The following is a 20,925-nucleotide window of genomic DNA, read 5'->3' on the forward strand; positions in this document are numbered from 1 at the left end:
TTGCCAACAAAGGTCCGTATAGTAAAAGCTATGGTTTTCCCAGTACTGATGTATGGAAGTGAGAGCTGGACCATGAAGAAGACTGAACGCCAAAGAATTGATGCTTTTGAATTATGGTGCTGGAGGAGAGTCCCATGGACTGCAAGAAGATCAAACCTATCCGTTCTTAAGGAAATCAGCCCTGAGTGCTCACTGGAAGGACAGATCATTAAGCTGAGGCTCCAATACTTTGGCCACCTCATGAGAAGAGAAGACTCCCTGGAAAAGACCCTGATGTTGGGAAAGATAGAGGGCACAAGGAGAAGGGGACGACAGAGGACGAGATGGTTGGACAGTGTTCGCAAAGCTACCAGCATGAGTTTGACCAAACTGTGGGAGGTAGTGGAAGACAGGAGTGCGTGGCGTGCTCTGGTCCATGGGGTCACGAAGAGTCGGACACGACTAAGCAACAACAACAACATGCCCAAACCAAACCTCTTCCATCTGTATTCAATAAAGTGGTGGACTGTTTTGATCCAAATCTTAGGGGTCTTTTATTTACCTGGGTTGGGGACTGGGGAGACGGCACTTGGACCTGCAAAAGCATCTCTAACACCAGTGTCGCGTATTGCCAGATGCCTACATGAAAGTCACTTCAGCAGGGAACTGTAACCCCCAACTATAAGTTACGCATCCATACAAACACATGCAAAACATTTCAAGTGCCTTTGCCTAGAAGCAAGCCCCCATCACCTCTTGAACAGAACTGTAATTTAACACTCATATAAAAGAGCTGATTATATATCTCAACAGTGATTTTGAATTTTATGCCATTTGCAACAAGCTATTTGTTTTATGCACCACACCACATTAATTATTATGAATAGCATTTCTTTTTGTGTTTCAAATCAGGGTATATATGATATTATGATCGTGGAAAATAGTTTTAAAGATGTAATTTATTAAACTTCTGTTTTCACAGTTGAAAGCCAAAATCTGCTGTAGCCAATATATATTCACAAAAGCATGATACAGTAAATATATCATGCCCTTGCTCCTAGATTTATGATGCAGAAATCCATGAACTCTTACTTCAAACCAAGAACACACAACATTTATTCCAACAAGATGGAGCCTTGGTATTAAACGACACTGTACGTCTATTTTGCAAAACTGACATTTAATATTTTCTCCCTTAGATGTGTGCACTTAAGGGTCTTGCATTATTTTTTCTCTTGAAGACGCCATCTGATTTTGTATTTAGATTGTAATTTATCAAAATCATTTAGATTGTGATAATTCTACACACTCAATTCTATACACTCAAAACCTCTTAAACCTGAACGCATTGGATGAAATAACAAATCGGAGGCAAAAAAATACCTCACTTTATCTAGCATTATAAATGACAAAATTGGTCTTGTATATTTTATTATTATGTGAACTATGAATATTTACCCAACTGTGAGCACAGACGTTTATTTTCCATCTTACAGAAAATCACAGTTCTGCCCAATAACTGCCAGCTCTTGTTTCTGGAAAGTTCTGGGCTATTAATCTTCACGTAAGTGATACTGCTTAGCACACTTGCGTGTGCATAGAAAAAGTCTAAAAGAAGTCCTTCATTCCATAATTGCTTGGTGTTTAATCAGATATAAATTCTGCAATATTGCATGAACAAAACTATTACGTTATGCTCCTTAGCAATGAAGGATCTTTTTAGAAATACTTTTATTGTTCTAACATCCAAATAGTGTTGTTCTCGGAGTTATTGCAACAACTACCTCCAAACTCCCCCACTCAATTTCAGGGGTGGGGGGAGGCCACGTTGTGCAAATAGAAGTTCTTGCACAGGACTTCTGCTGATGGGATTTTTTAGGTGAACACCACCCTCTTAAACTGATTTTAAAAAATCAAAGACGTTATACAGTGGAACCTTGGTTTTCAAGCGTCTCAGAAGCCAAATGATTCGGAACCCAAACACCAAAAACCCAGAAGTGAATGCGTACATTTTTTAACGTGCTTTGGAATTTCAACGGCTTCTGAGGCGCATATCTCCATTTCCGCCATTGAAACTGCCAACAGCACATTGCGCCTCAGTTGTCGAACGTTTCGGAAGTCGAAAGGTCTTCTGGAACGCACGACGTTTGGCAGCCGAGGTTCCACTGTATTGCCAAACTTTCCATGTTAACAGGATGCTACAGCAGTCAGCCCATTTGCTCTTGCCAGCAGGGCTGACAGAGAAACAGCACATCACTGAGATTCCTGACACTGCAACATCTTTGCTAAGGTCTCAATGAAATGCATTAACAGAAGTAAACACGCCCATTGTTGAGAGTTGCTCCCAGGGAGGCAGCACCATTCACATGAATGGGATGTGTTCCGGTTGAAGCAAAAATAATTCATTTGAAACCCATTTAACTGCCCTACAATGGGCTTTCAGCCTCACTGGCAGCACAAAGGAGCATTATTTGTAAGGTACCTCAGTAGTATCTCGGGTTAAGAACTTAATTCGTTCTGGAGGTCCGTTCTTAACCTGAAACTGTTCTTAACCTGAGGTACCACTTTAGCTAATGGTGCCTCCCGCTGCCGCCACACCGCCACCGCACGATTTCTGTTCTCATCCTGAAGCAAAGTTCTTAACCCGAGGTACTATTTCTGGGTTAGTGGAGTCTGTAACCTGAAGTGTCTGTAACCCGAAGCGTCTGTAACCTGAGGTACCACTGTATATGCTTATTATAAAGGCAAGAAACTGATACCCTCCAACATCCATCCAATGCTGTCCAGGGTTGTAAAGACTGCAGAGAGAATAATTGGGTGCACTCCTCCCACCTTAGATCAAATCTATGCTGTCAGGTGCCATAAGAAAGCTGCAGAGATAGCGCAGGATAGTATGCACCCCGGAAATTATCTCTTTCAGCTTCTGCCTTCTGGAAGAAGGTATAGGGTTATAAAGGCCAGGACTAGCCTCCTGAGAAACAGTTTCTAAGCAAATGCAATTCTGGTTCTAAACACAGCATAAGGAGTCTCTATAGTATATTGTATTTTAAAACGGGGTTTCAGAGTTTTTAGGGGTTTTTGAATGTTTTATGTAGATTTTCAATTTCATTGTTCTGTATGGGACAATGACAATAAAGGTATCGTATATATCGTACATACTGTATATATCGTATATATCGTATATCCAACCACTGTACTGCAACCCTTTCGGAATTTAGATCTAGCCATCTCAGCTTCAGATAGATAGGAACAGATCAATAGATGGTCTTAAGATTGGCTTGTCAAACAAAGGTGCTTATGAACAGCCCTGAATAAAGAAAAGACTCTTCCCCTCCTTTTTCACAGTGATTGTCACAGCGTTCTGTTCACCTCCAGAAAGCCAGCTGGACTGGCAATTTTTCATAAACAGTGCATGTTACATCATGGCAATGTAAGCAGAAGCCAACTGCTCTCAGTCTTAAGGACAAGCTTGTGGAATGAAGGGTGAATAGCCATTTTAAATATGAGATGCAGGCAGCACATGTAGTTTTGCCTTCTGCCGCTGAAGCTGTGCAACGGTTCTCAAAGAGTGTCATTTGCTGAGTAACTACAGCTGCGATACCTGGCTTCTCCTATGAGGTGCCCCATCCAACTAGTGCTTGGCCTGAGTTGACCCAGCTCTGCTTTGAAGATCTGGTGGGAGTCCAAGGTAGCGCAACTGAGGTAATTAAATAAGCACATGCAATTGTTGGAAGATAGTCACATTCAAAAAATGAAGTCACTTAGCGTTGGCTCGGGGCACACTTCTACATTTCTGGATATAAAACTCATTCAGAAAATGAATTTTGACTTTTGTACCGGTGGACCCGAGGAAAACATCGTATAATACACAGCATGTACCCACAAAAAAATAACTTTTTAAGTCAACTAGCATGAAAGGCATGTGGCATCTGCAACTTACAAGGCTGTGAAAGAGAAACAGTATCATTCATATCTATATATCTATATATCTATCTATTACTCCACAACTATTTTGGGAAACAATATTCAAGTTCTTTCCTCTCCACCAGCATTTTTATAAACTTAAGAAACGGCAGGCTTCCCCATCTGTTTCACAAGACAGTTAAGTTATATATGGAATGTATAATTAGATATTTCACTTCTTTATTCTGTAATAGGTTTTCTTCCAGCTGAATATTCAAAACCAGAGCAAATTGCTTTTAAACAGTATTTTAGTAGGCATTAAAGTGCTAAAATTCAAAGATGGTTTGATGCATAGGAGCCTTGAAACAGAGAAACAGTCAGAATAACTGACATGTGTCACTTCTTGGATGTGCATGTATAAATGGCATTTCTAACCTTTAATACAATTTATGGGAATGTTTCAGATAGCCTGTAAAGCATTCAAATAAAGGAATTAATTTAGTACTTACAAGTGCAATCCCATGTATTATACACAGAAGTAGGTCTTTTTGAGTGCACTGGGGCTTACTCCCAAGTAAGTGTATGCAGAATTGTAATGTTATTTAATTAAACAGCAAAGCAAAGAATGGGTTCCAAGTAGCCTGGCGTGATTTTGAAAAACTAATTTTAGATGTTAAATGGTTCTTCATGTAATAGTTCACATTCCATATCCATTAAGGAATGATGCTTTGTAGAACATCTTGGTTACTTGGAGATCAAGTTAGCCAAAAAGAAAAAAGAAAAAAGCAAACTGCTATTTTCACAGAGATTTAGCAAAGCAATTATTCCACCTCAGTTCAGGCATAATCTGGTTACGATTAGTGAGTTGGCTACCCACTTTAATGATTCAGAGAGTGAATTGGCTGCCCTCTTTAATGATTCTAAACATCTTCTCAAATTTGTCAGTGGATTTTTTCCAGACTCACCATCTAGACTTCTTCAGATTATGGATATGAACTACAAAATGTTTGTGCAGAAAGCTGGGATATAGAAGTCTTTCCTCCCTTATCACGTTTTGCTGTGCTGGAGACACATCTCATCTATTCCTAGAAGCTGCAAAAAAAGGACTTCTTGATATAAACTGCCTGCCCAGGTACAGCCTCGGTCCAGTATACCTGAAGGAGCGTCTCCACCCCCATCGTTCTGCCCGGACGTCCAGCGCCGAGGGCCTTCTGACGGTTTCCTCATTGCGAGAAGCAAAGCTACAGGGAACCAGGCAGAGGGCCTTCTCGGTAGTGGCGCCCACCCTGTGGAACGCCCTTCCAGCAGATATCAAAGCGATAAACAACTACCTGACATTCAGAAGACATCTTAAGGCAGCCCTGTTCAGGGAAGTTTTTAACGTGTGATATTTTAGTGTATTTTTGGTTTCTATGGAAGCCACCCAGAGTGGCTGGGGAGGGCCAGCCAGATGGGCGGGGTATAAATAATAAATTATTATTATTATATTATTATTATTATTTATAACTGTATAACCAGCAGAGTGGCCACTTTTCAGGGAAGATGCTGATAGTTATAACAGAACTCTATGGGGACCATTTAATAGCCTTTAATGTCATACCTCAGGTTGAAGTAGCTTTGGGTTGAGCGTTTTCGGGCTGCACTATGCGGCAACCCGGAAGTAACAGAATGCGTTACTTCCTGGTTTTGCCACTCACACATACGCAGACACTCAAAATGACGTCACACGCATGCGCGGAAGCAGCAAATCACGACCCATGCATGTGCAGACGCGGGTTGCGTTCACTTCAGGATGCGAACGGGGCTCCGGAATGGATCCCGTTCGAATCCAGAGGTAGCACTGTACTGGGTAAAGGATTTTAGTCTAGCTTAACGTGCAGCTTCCAGATAAAGATGGTACAAGTCAATGTGGGATGAATATGCTTGCTATGTTATAAACCTGGAATACTGCCATTCTTGGGGGTGGGGGATAACTCAGCATTTGTTGAACTAGCTTACAAGAACATAACTGCCACTAAGATGTTACACTTGGGGTTAATCTATTATAGTTTTCTGCGCCTCCATTTTCTAGGCTATCCACATTCAGATTTTCTCAAACCAGGCATACTCTGCAGAGCCCTACTATGAGAAAAGCCAGATTGAGGGAGGGAAAGGCTGTGATTTGGAGAATGTCATATTAAATGCTTGTGTGGATCGGCCCATAGTATTAAACCTACAGAGTTATTCTTGCTTACAGGAGTCCAGTCCAAAACACCAGTTAATCCTAAAATTAGAGTGAAACAGTCTTCCAATGTTAGATTTACCAGGAAGAAGATTAAGGCTGTCTGGTTGCAGCCAGTAATTATGGACTATATTATTCGAAAGGAAACCAGAAAGCCTTGCTGTTACAGTGAGGTGGCCCTTATGATAGGAGAAACTATACAGAATGGGAAACACATCCTTACACTCCCTGTGGTCTTGAACCAAACAGACCACGAGTCCTTTGAGGGCTTCCCCTTTCTTAAGGAACTCTTCAAAGAAGTTGAACAACAGTCGCAATAGACTGCCGGTGATTTCTGCCACTCCCAGTCCTTGGGACCAGACTAACCGCATAGCAGTTGGGTGCAGAAGGGGTGAGTGATGCTACTGAAGACTTCAGTCCTTTCTCAAAGTCTCTTCTTTCCTTCCTTTGGCCTCAGCAACTGCCTGGTCCGCCCAGGACATATTGTGGATCTAGCTGGTCGACAGGCACATAGGCACCTCCTTCCCTACTGGCTAAATGGCTAGAAAGGTTTTGTGTTTTTTTGTTTTTCACCAGCACCACACTGACCTGATCGTGAGTTTAGCTTCTGGGTGGCTGTCAGTGTAGGATAGGTTGGCAAGTACAGTAAAGATTCTGGAGAAGAAAAATGAGCTCCCTGAGTCACATGCTAAAATGAAGGGAAGCTTCCTCAGACCTGTCCCTTTCAAGGCCATGAAGATAGAGGAGACAAGGGCAGGTCTTCCACCCGGAATTCACCTTATTATGAGGCCTTGTGGGGTGGTGATGTAGACAGACTCATACTGGCACTTGGGAAGACCACGAGCGGGAGAAAGTTCATCCAATGGTCCCAAACTAAGAAGGTTCACCCAGAAAAGAAGTTGAAGAAGGAAAGCTCTTTTACCTGATAGGGAATCCATAGGAGGAGGAGGGAGTTGATTGTGTTAGGCTATGTGACAACTGAAGATCCCATAAAGGATCAATTAAATTGTTGCCTATTTGAAACTCAAAACTACTCTGTTGTCTCTTTATTCTGTGGGCTTAATAAGTCTAGAAAGGTACTAGATGAGTCTGCCAGAAGTCAGTGGTCTAGCTTCAGTTCTCTATTGTTGTTGTTGTTTAGTCGGTTAGTCGTGTCCGACTCTTCGTGACCCCATGGACCAGAGCATGCCAGGCACTCCTGTCTTCCATTGCCTCCTGCAGTTTGGCCAAACTCATGCTGCTAGCTTCGAGAACACTATCCAAGCATCTCATCCTCTGTCGTCCCCTTCTCCATGTGCCCTCCATCTTTCCCAACATCAGGGGCTTTTCCAGAGAGTCTTCTCTTCTCATGAGGTGGCCAAAATATTGGAGCCTCAGCTTCACGATCTGTCCTTCCAGTGAGCACTCAGGGCTGATTTCCTTCAGAATGGATCGGTTTGATCTTCTTGCAGTCCATGGGACTCTCAAGAGTCTCCTCCAGCACCATAATTCAAAAGCATCAATTCCCTTCATGGATCACTGCCTTGATGTGGCGAAGGGGCTTGAATAACTCAGAGAAGCTATGAACTATGCTGAGCAGGGCACCCAAAATAGACAGGTCATAGTGGAGAGTTTTGACCAAATGTGATCCACCTGGAGGAGGAACCGGCAAGCCACTCCAGTATCCCTGCCAAGAAAACTCCATGGATGAAGACAACAGTTCTCTCTTTGTTCTCTTCAAACCCTTACTCGATCTTTCTTGTTTCACTGGTAGGTTTCTCCTAAACCACCTCCATGCTCCTGTATCCATGAGCGCATGAAGACACAAGGACCTGTTTTCTAACAAGTAAGATCACTAGTCCATCTACCCGGAACGAATTCCCCAAAGTCTCAAGCAGACATCTTTATCAGCCCTGTTACTTCGGATTCTTTTAGTTGAAGGTACACATAATTGAACCAAGAACTCTTACCACGATTCTTCCATAGAGCTTTGGGTTCTTCTTAGAAACTACTGAATGGATTTTTATTATACCAAGCATTTCTATATATCATTCTCTCCATGTGGTTTGCAAAATAGTTGGAAAAAAACAGTATTTTCATCCAGGCTTTTTCATCCTTTCTCTATTCCGGTCTTGTGTCTCCACCCCTCCTCTCCCTTTGGTCTTTTTGTTGTAAACCTTTGCACATGATCTGTACATTCTGACCAGTTCTTGTACCACCACAATTAAATACTGTTACTATATACTCATAATAGAAGAAGAAGAAGAGTTTGGATTTAATATCCCACCTTTCACTCCCTTTAAGGAGTCTCAAAGCGGCTAACAATCTCCTTTCCCTTCCTCCCCCACAACAAACACTCTGTGAGGTGAGTGGGGCTGAGAGACTTCAAAGAAGTGTGACTGGCCCAAGGTCACCCAGCAGCTGCATGTGGAGGAGCAGAGACGCGAACCCGGTTCCCCAGATTTCGAGACTACCGCTCTTAACCACTACACCACACTGGTGTTTAAAGAAATAAACATTGGTGCTGTTGGTGGGAAATTGTCTTGGTGCAATTGCATTTGCATATTTGTCAGTAGTGCTGGCAGTACAGTGGTACCTCGGGTTAAGTACTTAATTCATTCCGGAGGTCCGTTCTTAACCTGAAACTGTTATTAACCTGAAGCACCACTTTAGCTAATAGGGCCTCCTGCTGCTGCTGCGCCGCCAGAAAACGATTTCTGTTCTCATCCTAAAGCGAAGTTCTTAACCTGAAGCAATATTTCTGGGTTAGCAGAGTCTGTAACCTGAAGCATATGTAACCTGAAGCGTATGTAACCCAAGGTACCACTGTACCTGCATTAACTCCATTCAGCTCTTAGATTCATATTAACCAGTAGTTGAAGTTCAGGTCTCCATCACATCATACCTTCAGAGCTGTCCCCTGAGTTATGTGATAAAACAAATCTGTTTCGTTTCCATTTGGCATTTCCATTGATGTCCTCCCACCTAGACCATTTCTTCTGATGGTAAATCTGATAGTGCCTGTTTAAACATATCTCTCCACAACTCAAACAAGCGATAAATTAAGGTAAACAAAGAAAAGCCTTTTGAACTCCGTGGCCTTTCAGTGAGAAAGATTATCCCCAATCAGCTTCATGCCCTTATGAACAAACTTTCTCCTTGTAATTTGTTAGAAAAACTCAAAATACCATGAAAGTTTGTGGAAATGCCATGCCATAATTTATTCTTCTAAGATGAAGCAATCTGCAATTTTTAAAGAAAACTAATCTTAGATTCGGAAGGATTTCCGTTGATGTTGGGGAGGGAATAAGAAAGAAAATGTGTAGATAAAATGAGCATAAACTTCTAGATAGATGACTGACTCAGATTGGTCATGGTCAATGTTGGTCATTTCAGCAGATAAAGAGGGACCTCTTTTTAAAAACCCAGTTTTCAGTCCCATCAGTTTCTGCATACTATTTTATGCTCAAAATAATAATAATAATAATAATAATAATAATAATAAAATTTATTTATATCCCGCCCTCCCCAGCTGAAGCTGGGCTCAGGGCAGCTAACAACAATAAAATAATACAACATTCTAAAATCATTTCATTATAAAATAAAATTCAAATCAAATTGATGGCAACCATTGGGCTAGAGTTCTGTGAAGACTGCCAAAGGAGGGAGTCAGGCTGCGCCCTGACCAAAGGCTTGGTGGAACAGCTCTGTCTTGCAGGCCCTGCGGAAAGATGTCAAGTCCAACTCTAGTTATGTCACTGTGAGATCAAGGTTTCAGATCAAACAGCAGCTATCACCATATGGCAGGCAAGCTACGACTGTAGCAACCCATCCTGTAGATCAGGACAATCTCCCTTACAGTGCCATCAGCAGCAAAAAAAGAGAGAGAGATAATTGTGTAGAAAAAGCTACCTAACATATTCCAAGTGACAATTAGAGTCTGCTTGTGCTGTTTTGCAAAGAAGAATCAAGCGCTTAAAACAGCTATAGGCTATTAACATGTGATGATGCACCTATAGGATGCACAGTGTAATATGCAGTTGTAAGCAAATATATATGTACACACAGAGAGAGAGAGAGAGAGAGAGAGAGAGAGAGAGAGAGAGAGAGAAACCTTGTTGGTGGACTTGGAGAGAGAAAAGGAAAACTATAAATAGCAAAAATTCCCTAGATCCCCACTATATAAACACGTGTAAGTATGTTGACACCTATCATAACAAGTAACAATACACTTTACAAAAAAAGTAAAAAAGTATTCAGTTTTGACTATTCATCCATAGTCCGCATTGTACCCATACGCCAGAAAAATTGAGACACCCAACATGCAAATGTTTGAAACCTGGCAGTTACACTTTAGTTTAAGCAACTTCTTTTCAGTATCAGTTAAATGCCATTTCCCCCAAACCCAACAGTTTTGAGTCTAAACAAGCAAACTGAACTGCAGCTTAAACCTCAACTTTTCCACCCAATTTCACTTTAGAATCCTATCAAACCTGGCAAATCTGCAAGTTTTAACAGCAGTAAACTAAACTAGCTCTAGTCCTCACACACACACAAAAATGCTGGCAAGCTATTTTCAATGTTCTTTGGTTGAAATCAGATTTTGGAATGGAAGCCAACGATGTCTTCATAGCTGTAGCGCTGTTCCACAGATTACAGCCAGCCAACCAGGATATGCCATTGACTCTCTTCAGCCTCAGAGCCACTGTCAACACCACCCCTATCCTTCTTCTATATGGTTCCGCAGGCATGCAGATTAATAAAAGGCTAAAGGAAAAGAATAATTGCTTTGCTTTGAATCATTCCAGGATTTTACATCATCCCAGCTGCCCATATTCTCTCCACCCACCCTGAAATATCCTGGGACTTCTGCTCATTGCAGAAACCATTGCTGTTGTCGCTGGGTCTAATTCCGATTTCTAGCTGGTGCAATCCAGGATAAAATCTGCTGAACTCCTACCAGTAGTTAACTGCAGTCTCCAGGGAACTGTTGATACATTCAAAGATTCAAAGGCTGTTTCAAGTGCAGCAGGGCCCAAGCAAAGACAGAAATGGCCTCGCCTGCACATAAAGCCAAGCCATGGTTTACAACTCTGTGCTTGAGCTGGAATGAGCTGAAGTAAAGCCTTGAGCTTGCATGCTCTCCCTTCCCCTCTCCTCCTCCCTGCACTCGTTCCCTAAATCTCAGCCTGGTTGTTTGGACCAGGGATCATATCACAAACTCCGAACAAAACAAGCCAACGTCAACACGGGTTACGTTTAACAAACCATGGATTTGTTTAACTAACAAGAGTTCGTGATAAAGCAAGATTCCTGCAAAGCTTCAGAAAAAATGAAAGTAAACACTGCCCAAATCCTTCCTACACGTTGCTACAGCAGCCTCTGTTACCCTAGGCAAATTAAAAATTAGGTGATCCACAATGAGTGTTATCGTATGCAGGATGATATTAGCACATTCTTGGGCCCTGATTCTTAGCACCAGCTCTCCTTGACTTTGGAGATACGTTTGCATATGTTATTGTTATTTTATTGTATACGTTTTATTCTGTAACTCACCTTGTTAGTTTTACAATGAGACGTTGTCTATAAATTATTTTAAACAAATGAACAATTTATGCATGAATGGGATCAGAGAAAAGCCTCCCTATTCACTGCACTGTAGATCTCACTGCCCTGGTTCAAACACAACACTCAGCCATAGTTTAGTGCAGGCATAGGCAAACTCGGCCCTCCAGATGTTTTGGGACTACAACTCCCATCATCCCTAGCTAACAGGACCAGTGGTCAGGGATGATGGGAGTTGTAGTCCCCAAAACATCTGGAGGGCCGAGTTTGCCTGTGCCTGGTTTAGTGTAATGTGCATGAGTCTTAGGCTTGTGTGCTCCTTCATTCACCTTATCCAAAACAGCTGCAAGGAGACGATTAGCCCTCCAGGTTAATGGCCAATGTAGGAGTTGCAGTCCAACAATGGGGTGTTAGGGGAGGGGTAGTACCTCTGGTGGGGGACATGTTGTGATCCTTCTGGGGTAGTTTGTCTATCTATAGCCCCCCACCCTGCATTCAGCTCTCACCTGCTATCAGGATGTGACAACAGCCACACTCTGGGAAACAATCTTTGGCTGGCTGGCTAGCTAAATCAGGTGAGGGTAGCTGATAGGTCTTAAACTCTAAGTGAGTTAGAGACTTTGCCTGTATGCAAAGATAGGCTCCAGCAGATTGAGCAGACAAATCTTAGGGGTCCAACGGTCAACAAGGCTGTAGAGAAGCCTTTCTCAACCTGTGGGTCCCCAGATGTTGTTGGACTACAACTCCCATCACCCCTAGCTAGCAAGGCCAGAACTCAGGGATGATGGGAGTTGTAGTCCAACAACATCTGGGGACCCACAGGTTGAGAACCGCTGCTGTAGAGGGAAATGAGGGGCAGAGGGGGTAACCCTTCTAAGAGAAGGAAAACTCTGATTCTAAACCTCTGCTGCTGCCTTGTGGGATATATTCGGAAGAAGAAAAGGCTAAGGAGTAAACTCTACACAAATCTGGAGTGGAGTCCCTAAGGCCATTGGACGGCATCTTGTATGTCTCCTTCTGGCAACTTCTGCAGCCAATCTGGTGCCAAACTTATGGCTCTGCTTTCCTTTGGACCACATCAACGAGGCTGAGAGGTTGGTCTTGTCACCTGGGCAGCCCAGGGCCTCCATTCTCTCTGCCCAGGCTTACGCTGTGGGGATGCCGCTTCAGTGCTGCTAATGTGGTGGTTTGACTTCGCCCCCAGAGGTGCACTGACTACAGATGGGTTACAGGGTAAGCCTTACCTGGCAAGCCAGGTAAAACCATGGGGTTGTGTGTGGCGTTTGCCCATTCCATAGGGATACATTTGTATTGGGGGAGAGAAAGGGTTAATAGGTTGACCAATAAGAAATCCCGGAGGCAGAGCCTACCTGATTTTGAGGCTCAGCCCAGAGGTTTTGACAGTAAGTTTGTTGGTTCTTTTTTGGGGGGGGGGGAGATAGAGTGAGTTAGAGACAGGGACAAGACTGAGAGGGAATAGAGTGACAGTGTTTCGAATGTATTTTAAAACTTGTTTGTGTTTGAAATAAACTTTAATCTTCATTGTTAACTCTACCTGACTGAGACTCAGTACTTCACTGGGGAACCCTGGGGTTTCCCCCCACAAAATTGGTGGCAGCGGATGGATAAAGTAGTGGTCAATAGTCCGTGAAACGACCGGGGGCTCTATACGAACGTCACAATGTGTAAAGGACAGCACAAAGAATAACCTTTTCCCAAAAGAAGGAGAAAATACAGGAGGTGGTGAAAGAAAGCACCCCCAAAAACATACAAGACTGGGAGAATGCTATGATTGCAAGCCTTACCAAACCGCCACAAGTGCTGAAGGAAGCAAAGGAGCCTGGGTAATGGAGCACAGACCCGCTGTAGTAACACGATCTCTCTGTCTGGGTCTGGGCAGAGTTGGGGAGACTCCTCCTCTCGCTCATCAGTCGTTCTTCCACTGCAAAGCCTGGAGCCAGGAAGCGGCTGTCCCTCTTGAGCAGCAGGTAGAGCTCCTGAGCAAAAGCTGGTATTCTCAGCAGCACCTCGTCCCCGTCCTCTGAAGAAGGCGGCAGAGGCGAGGGAGGGGGCAGCTGAGAAGTAGCGTTTGATCCCTGAGGAAGAGGAGACCAGTGATAGAACTCCTGAGACTCATATTCGTCCTCGGAGACCTCGTCCTCAGAGGTCTCCCCAACGGGCTGCAGCTGCCTGTCAGATGAGGAAGAAACTGAGCGGACTTCGCGAGAGCTGCCCACCACCTGAGTGGATGCAGAGGTAGCGCTAAGATTGCTGCTACTGTTCCCACAGTTTCCATCAGTGCTGCAGCTGCCTCCTGCACCGCTGCCTCCATTGGGTTCCTGCTGGCCCCTGCTCCATAGTGCCGGGTAGACAATCTCCCACTCCTCAGAGTCTCCCAAAGGTTGCAGACCTGCATAGGGGGGGAAAGATAGGCTGAAGTTTAATGCCAGAACCGCTCCCTGGCCTTAACAGTTGCCACAAATGACAGATCAATATTGGAGCCAGACTTCAGATGTGTCAGTTTCATTTCAATGCTTCAACGACGCTTGGGGAGGGGAAGAGGTAACTATCTATACAGTGGTACCTCAGGTTACATACGCTTCAGGTTACAGACTCCACTAACCCAGAAATAGTGCTTCAGGTTAAGAACTTTGCTTCAGGATGAGAACAGAAATTGTGCAGTGGCGGGGCAGCGGCAGCAGGAAGCCCCATTAGCTAAAGAGGTGCTTCAGGTTAAGAACAGTTTCAGGTTAAGTACGGACCTCCAGAACAAATTAAGTTCTTAGCCCAAGGTACCACTGTATTCTGTTAGTCTCCAATTGCATACCAAGGCCCCGTAACCCACGGTCCCCTGGTGGATAAATAAAACACACAAACAAGCAGATTTTGGTTTATGGTTCAAATAGGCCACAACTTTAGTAGTTACAGATGTGAGCAGTTTGGCTTAGGCATTGGGTGAAGCCAGACTACCATATTTTTTTGCTCTATAAGACTCACTTTTTCCCTCCTAAAAAGTAAGGGGAAATGCGTGTGCGTCTTATGGAGCGAATGCAGTCTGCGCAGCTATCCCAGAAGCCAGAACAGCAAGAGGGATTCCTGCTTTCACTGCACAATGATCCCTCTTGCTGTTCTGGCTTCTGAGATTCAGAATATTTTTTCCCCTTGTTTTCCTCCTCCAAAAACTAGGTGCGTCTTGTGGTCTGGTGCGTCTTATAGAGCAAAAAATACGGTATATCTCGATTCCCGTCCGTCTGCTGGGAGTCCAACTAAGGGTAAACCACCGATAGGGGGAGGCCTAAGACGTACATTATAAAGGAGCACCCCAATGGGTCCCCGTTGGGGTAGTGGCATGGCCCTGGCCCACGTCCAGGCATCGGACAGAATCCACACACCCCGGATCCCTTTAACGGGATACCCTTAATGAGGAGGGTCAAGCAAAGGCTACAACCTTCCCTCCATCTCTAAACAAGCGCTTACCCAATGCGAAGGACGCAAGAGGACGGCCTCCCCGCCACATTGGAGTTTAAATTCCCCATGGTCACGCCCCTTGTCGGTGCGGAATGGTTAGCGAGGCGCCCTGCCCAGCGCCAATGGCATAGGGAGGCAACGGCAGGGAGCACACCAGTCTCCAGCCCTCAGCCAGGTGACACAGGGCCCGGCTGTAATGCCGCCCACCAAATAAGGTAAGCCGACTTCCCATCAACCCCAGTCAACATAATGACATAATGGTCCAGGGAGTTTAGATATGCTGGAAGCCACCCAGAGTGGCTGGGGCAACCCAGTCAGATGGGTGGGGTACAAATAAATTATTATTATTATTATTATTATTATTATTATTATTATTAGTGTTTTTACAAACAAACCTCAAAGTGGTCTACAAAAAAGTAAAACAATAAAACTGAGTGGAAATTACAGCAACATACAAAAAGTTTAAATACTACAACCGGTCAACATTTACAACTTTCTAAGCATCTGTTTAGGCTTGTCTAAACGATAATGTTTTTCGCAAGCACCAAAAAGAATGCAACAGGCAAAGGGTTTTAAAGTGAAGGTGCTGCCAGACTAGATGACCAAGTTTTTACAAATGCATGGTAATTCATACAACAAGCTGGAGTCTTACAAAAGGCTCTCCGTCCTTGGCCAACACAGTGACTTAACTAGAGTTGGATTTGAATGCTGTGTTTTTTCTTTCCCTGTGCTAGGCTGTACAAGATCCTAGATGATATATCACCTATGTGAAAGAAGGGTGAAAATGCTTAAATTCATACCAGTGCTGAAGACTGTTGCATGTTTTAAAAAATAAAGGACCAACTAAGTAGGTGCACTAGGGACGCGGGTGGCGCTGTGGGTAAAAGCCTCAGTGCCTAGGGCTTGCCGATCGTCAGGTCGGCGGTTCGAATCCCCGCGGCGGGGTGCGCTCCCGTTGTTCGGTCCCAGCGCCTGCCAACCTAGCAGTTCGAAAGCACTCCCGGGTGCAAGTAGATAAATAGGGACCGCTTACTAGCAGGAAGGTAAACGGTGTTTCCGTGTGCGGCTCTGGCTCGCCAGAGCAGCGATGTCACGCTGGCCACATGACCCGGAAGTGTCTTCGACTAGCGCTGGCCCTTGGCCTCTTTGAGTGAGATGGGCGCACAACCCTAGAGTCTGTCAAGACTGGCCTGTACGGGCAGGGGTACCTTTACCTTTAAGTAGGTGCACTAGCAGAAGCCAGCACAGGTCCTGCTAGGACAGTTGGACTTTCCCGCCTTTCCCGCCCCCCAATCAGGGGGGGGGGGGGTCTTGAGAACCCCCAGATCAAGCAGGGGGGAAGAGAGGGGAGATCATTCCATCAGACAAGTTAAATGCTTGCGCTGACAGAATGATTAGAAGAGCCCAATGTTGAATATACTTCCTCTCAAAGTATAAATTGCGTCCTTTTTTAAACTAAATATAACCCAAAGCTTCTTTTTAAACTATAAGACATTAAATAGGGATGATATATTATCCATTTTAATAGTTCTGTTTAATATTTCAAGGGGGTGTGGAGTAGTGGCTGATTTTGCTTCTCTCACTAGGTGGCTTCAGGCAGGGCACTTTCTTTCAGTCACATCGCCCCATCTGCAGCACGATGATAATAATTTCCTCTAATTATGAACCTGGGTGGCTAAGTGCTATCAGTATGGTTTGGAACCAGGCCACCTGAAAATAAAGTTGTGGTAATTTAATAGCTGGAGGATGTGCAGAAGTATATACATTTCTAGCTTAAAAGAAAATGTCAATTAAAAAAAAGTTCTTTCTAAAAAAAAAAGGAAGGAAAGAAAAAAACCTTCAGAAGGAGCTGCAGTTCCCAGGGCTTTTCTACTGTTGGAGGAAAAATGGGAACTGGAAGTGGGACAGAAACTGTGGTTGAAGGGAGAGGAAAAACTTCTTTCCCAGGGATTGATCCCGATGGGTTGGAGACACAGTTGTACCTTAGAAGTTGAATGGAATCCATTCCGAAAGTCCATTCGACTTCCAAAACATTCAAAAACCAAAGCACAGCTTCTGATTGGCTGCAGGAAGCTCCTGCAGCCAATCGGAAGCTGCGGAAGCCCCATCAGATGTTCTGCTTCCAAAAATCGTTCAAAAACCAGAACACCAGGTTTCAGTCGTTTGGGAGTCAACACGACTGTACAGTGGTACCTCGGGTTACAGACACTTCAGGCTACAGATGATTCATGTTACAGACTCCGCTAACCCAGAAATAGTACCTCGGGTTAAGAACTTTGCTTCAGGACAAGAAAAGAAATCGTGTGGCAGCAGTGGGAAGCCCCATTAGCTAAAGTGGTGCCTCAGGTTAAGAACAGTTTCAGGTTAAGAATGGACCTCCAGAACGAATTAAGTTCTTAGCCCGAGGTACCACTGTATATCACAATATTTTGTTGTGGGTATTGTTGTTGTTGGCATCCGTCGGTCTCAAGAGACATTTTGTCACTGGCCCCACTTATAATACTAACCATTAAGGTAAAGGACCCCTAACCATTAGGTCCATTCGTGGCCGACTCTGAGGTTGCGGCGCTCATCTCGCTTTATTGACCGAGGGAGCCGGCGTACAGCTTCCGGGTCATGTGGCCAGCATGACTAAGCCGCTTCTGGCGAACCGGAGCAGCGCACGGAAACGCCGTTTACCTTCCCACCGGAGTGGTACCTATTTATCTACTTGCACTTTGACGTGCTTTTGAACTGCTAGGTGGGCAGGAGCAGGGACCGAGCAACGGGAGCTCACCCTGTCACGGGGATTCGAACCGCTGACCTTCTGATCGGCAAGCCCTAGGCTCCGTGGTTTAACCCACTGTGCCACCCTTTACATCGTAAGAATGACACTAGGAATCCGCATGAACATAGAAACCTGCCACATGCTGAGTCTAGACCATTGGTCCATTTTGCTCAGCAAAGCTGCTCTCCAGGGTTTCATATGCGGATCCCCTCTCAGCCCTACCTGAAGATGTCAGGGGTTGAACTGGGAAACTTCTGCATGTATTCCACAGGCCCCCTTCATCACCTTTGACACTATGGCATTTCAGGTGTTGGTTATTACATGGTTATTATTCACATCTTACAAAGACACCGTCCAAAGAGGTGCAGAACACCATTTGTCAAGTCTTCTCGCGTTTCACATGGCATGTGCCATATTCTAGAAGTCCAGAGTACAGCAAAATTACTATACAGGAACAAGCCAGATTCAACGCTCAGCAGTCCCGTCCCATCCTATCCCACGTCCCCCTGGCTCCTCTGCAATATGGATTTTTTTTACGCACAATAAGGAAAGTGCTATCTGGCATATTCTTCTACTCGTGCAAAAGCCTTACAAAACAACAGACCTCGCTGCACAGGAAATAGCTGTGAAGCACTCTGCAGTTAGCTTAGGTGAAGCAGGCAATGTACTGTACAGACAAACAGAGTTTCCTTGCAATTGACTACCTAGTCTTGCTCATCAAAGGAAACAAGGCTACAGAAGTAATTCAATTTATTAAATGTTGACCCTTAATGCTTGGACTTGATCCATATGAGAGAAAGAAAATTAAGAGAGCTCTTGTCTCAGGAGAATATGTGTTCTGCTTTTTGAACCCAGAGGTAGGTAAGGAGGCGTTGGGACTGAGGAAAAGAGAGGAATTAACTTGGCCAGCTGCATTTGCAAAGTTTGTTGCATGCACTGCGTGAAAATACAGCATATGGTATAAACCACGAACATATATATCGTTTCTACTTTTTAATGTGTTCTTTTACAGCACAGTGTCTAGAGACCTAAACTTCACAGATCTCCTGATAGGTAATGAGAACAAAGAGATCACTCCTATGAAACGAAAGCTCACAGTCTGAATGTTATATAAGACACATTTTGAAGAAACGTTTGTAGGAGGACACATTCTCGTAAACTATGCCAAACCAAGATATTGTCTTAGGGTGTGTATCAGAGAGTGCATCACTGCAAGGAAGGCAGAGAATGAGTTCCCTCCTGTTTTATACTGGCTAGTAAAAGAAGCGCTTAATTTGAGTGGCAGCTTAACATTCAGTCTTATACTGCCAACAATTATAAAGCGTTTGCACGGCTGACTGGAGAGCTGTCCGGCTCTGAACATGTGCAGAGTGCTGTATTCCTCGCATCCACGCCTGGCGCTGTGCATTTGGTGAGGGGATGGGCCGAGGCATTCCAGCCAACCTGAAGCCCGATAACTCGCAGAGATATTGGTGCAACACGAGAATCTTCCTGTGCAAAAGTTTGCGCTCGCCCAGGATCCTCAAATCCAGATCTTTCATCTAGCAGAGCTGACAAATCTATCCACAAACCCACTTCGCGCCCCACGGCTCCCTGTCCCTTTCCCTGCCCAGTCCGGTAAAACATCCAGCATCTGGACACCTCTGGGAAGAATACGTTTGTCCGTTTATTAAACGGACAAGATTCAAAAAGAAGAAAATTGAGAAGGCGTGCCGGGCTGTGGGGGGAGGAGAGAGTAGGTCTGGCATATGTTCGTATTTCCCCGGACACTACCGGGATTGCAAAGGCAGAAATTACGTGGGGGGGGGGGGGCGATTTCCGAAACGCGAGGCTTTGTCCTGGATCTTAGGCAAGTCACATTTTTTGGCTCGATATTTTGGGGTCTTCCTTTTTAAAAAAAGCTCCACGACTTTCGGGGAGTCCTGTTTTCTTTTTCAAACTTTTTGAAATATGGCAACCCTAGGAGAGAGAGAGAGAGAGAGAGAGAGAGAGAAGGCTGAAATTACCTGCAGCGATCCCATTTGACAGGAAGCACAGCTGATAAAAGAGGCAACAAAGACGGCTCAGTCGCATCCCTCGTCTCTCCTCCATCCACGGAGGAGAAGTGGCCGGATCACCTCCCTCGTCTCCCGGTGGCGGGTGTTTTCCTTTTGGTTTGGTGTTTCGTTTTTGGAGAGCGCTTGGCCGCCGATCGCCTCCGAGGGCTTCTTCGCGCCCCGACGTGGAGCTTGCCAAGCCGCCTCTCCCTCCGGTTTGCCGGAGGGGAAATGAGAGAGAGAGAGCGGGCTTAGCAGCAGCAGCTCCGCGGCGGCTAAAGCGGAGGATCAGCAGCAGCAGCAGCAGCGCGCTCCGGTTCCCAGGAGGAGGCGCTGGGGGTGACCTGCTTTGCAGAAAGGCGGCAAAGCAGAAAAGGCGCCCGAGCGGCAGCGGCAGCAGGAGCAGCAGCAGCGGAGAAGTGGTGTCACCGCACATGCACACGCGCGCGCCCGGTCCCGCGCGCGCCCGCCCACCCCCGGCCCGATCCGCACCGCCGGCGAGCCGCGCAGAGAGCTCTCCCTGGGTGGCAAGGGGGCGGAGGACTGAAAGCGGACGCGCGGGCTCCCCCGAACTCCGGGCGCTCGCCTGCCGCCGATTGGCTACGGGCGGCGCTCCGATTTGCATGCCGCTCTGGCCGGCCCCGCCCCTTTCGCGCACGTGCGTTCGCGGCCCGCGGGGCAGGTAGGTCTGCGGTGGGTCCGGCCAAAGAAAGGGGGGGGGGGGCTTTAGTGGACACACCGGACTGCTGCAGAAGGAATGAATGAATGGGTGGATCATTATTTGCGTCGGCCATCGCAATAAAACAACAATACAATATACATAGAAATAAAAAGTCAATTATATCAAACACATTTTAGGGTTTTGAATCAACAATCAAATAGTGGATCTTATTCTGATTGCCCCAGCTAAAAACCTTGCAACCTTTGCTGTCACCTGCTTGTCTTGATGTGCCAAGAGAAAGGACACTGTGGCAGTGGTTGGGCGACCCGGAATGGACAATAAAAGA

At 45.2% G+C, this 20,925-nt stretch overlaps 1 protein-coding gene across 2 annotated transcripts in view; it reads right to left on the reverse strand.

Annotated features, from left to right (window-relative positions):
• ADAMTS19 (ADAM metallopeptidase with thrombospondin type 1 motif 19) overlaps positions 1-20,433 on the reverse strand; it is a 124,717-nt gene extending 104,284 nt beyond the window's left edge. The window contains exons 1-2 of one of the 2 annotated variants that reach the window (XM_083403658.1): positions 19,889-20,433; positions 13,453-14,057 (exon numbers count right to left, since the gene is read on the reverse strand). In XM_083403658.1, the coding sequence (XP_083259784.1) occupies positions 13,453-14,057; positions 19,889-20,354 (1,071 nt within the window). In that variant the 5' untranslated portion in view covers positions 20,355-20,433. The remainder of the gene's footprint in view (positions 1-13,452; positions 14,058-19,888) is intronic. The other variant, XM_083403657.1, reaches the window with a different exon arrangement.
• Positions 20,434-20,925: the final 492 nt, after the last annotated feature.

This window comes from Podarcis tiliguerta, assembly GCF_965153285.1.
Source record: "Podarcis tiliguerta genome assembly, chromosome: 11".
In the NCBI taxonomy this organism is placed as follows: domain Eukaryota; kingdom Metazoa; phylum Chordata; class Lepidosauria; order Squamata; family Lacertidae; genus Podarcis; species Podarcis tiliguerta.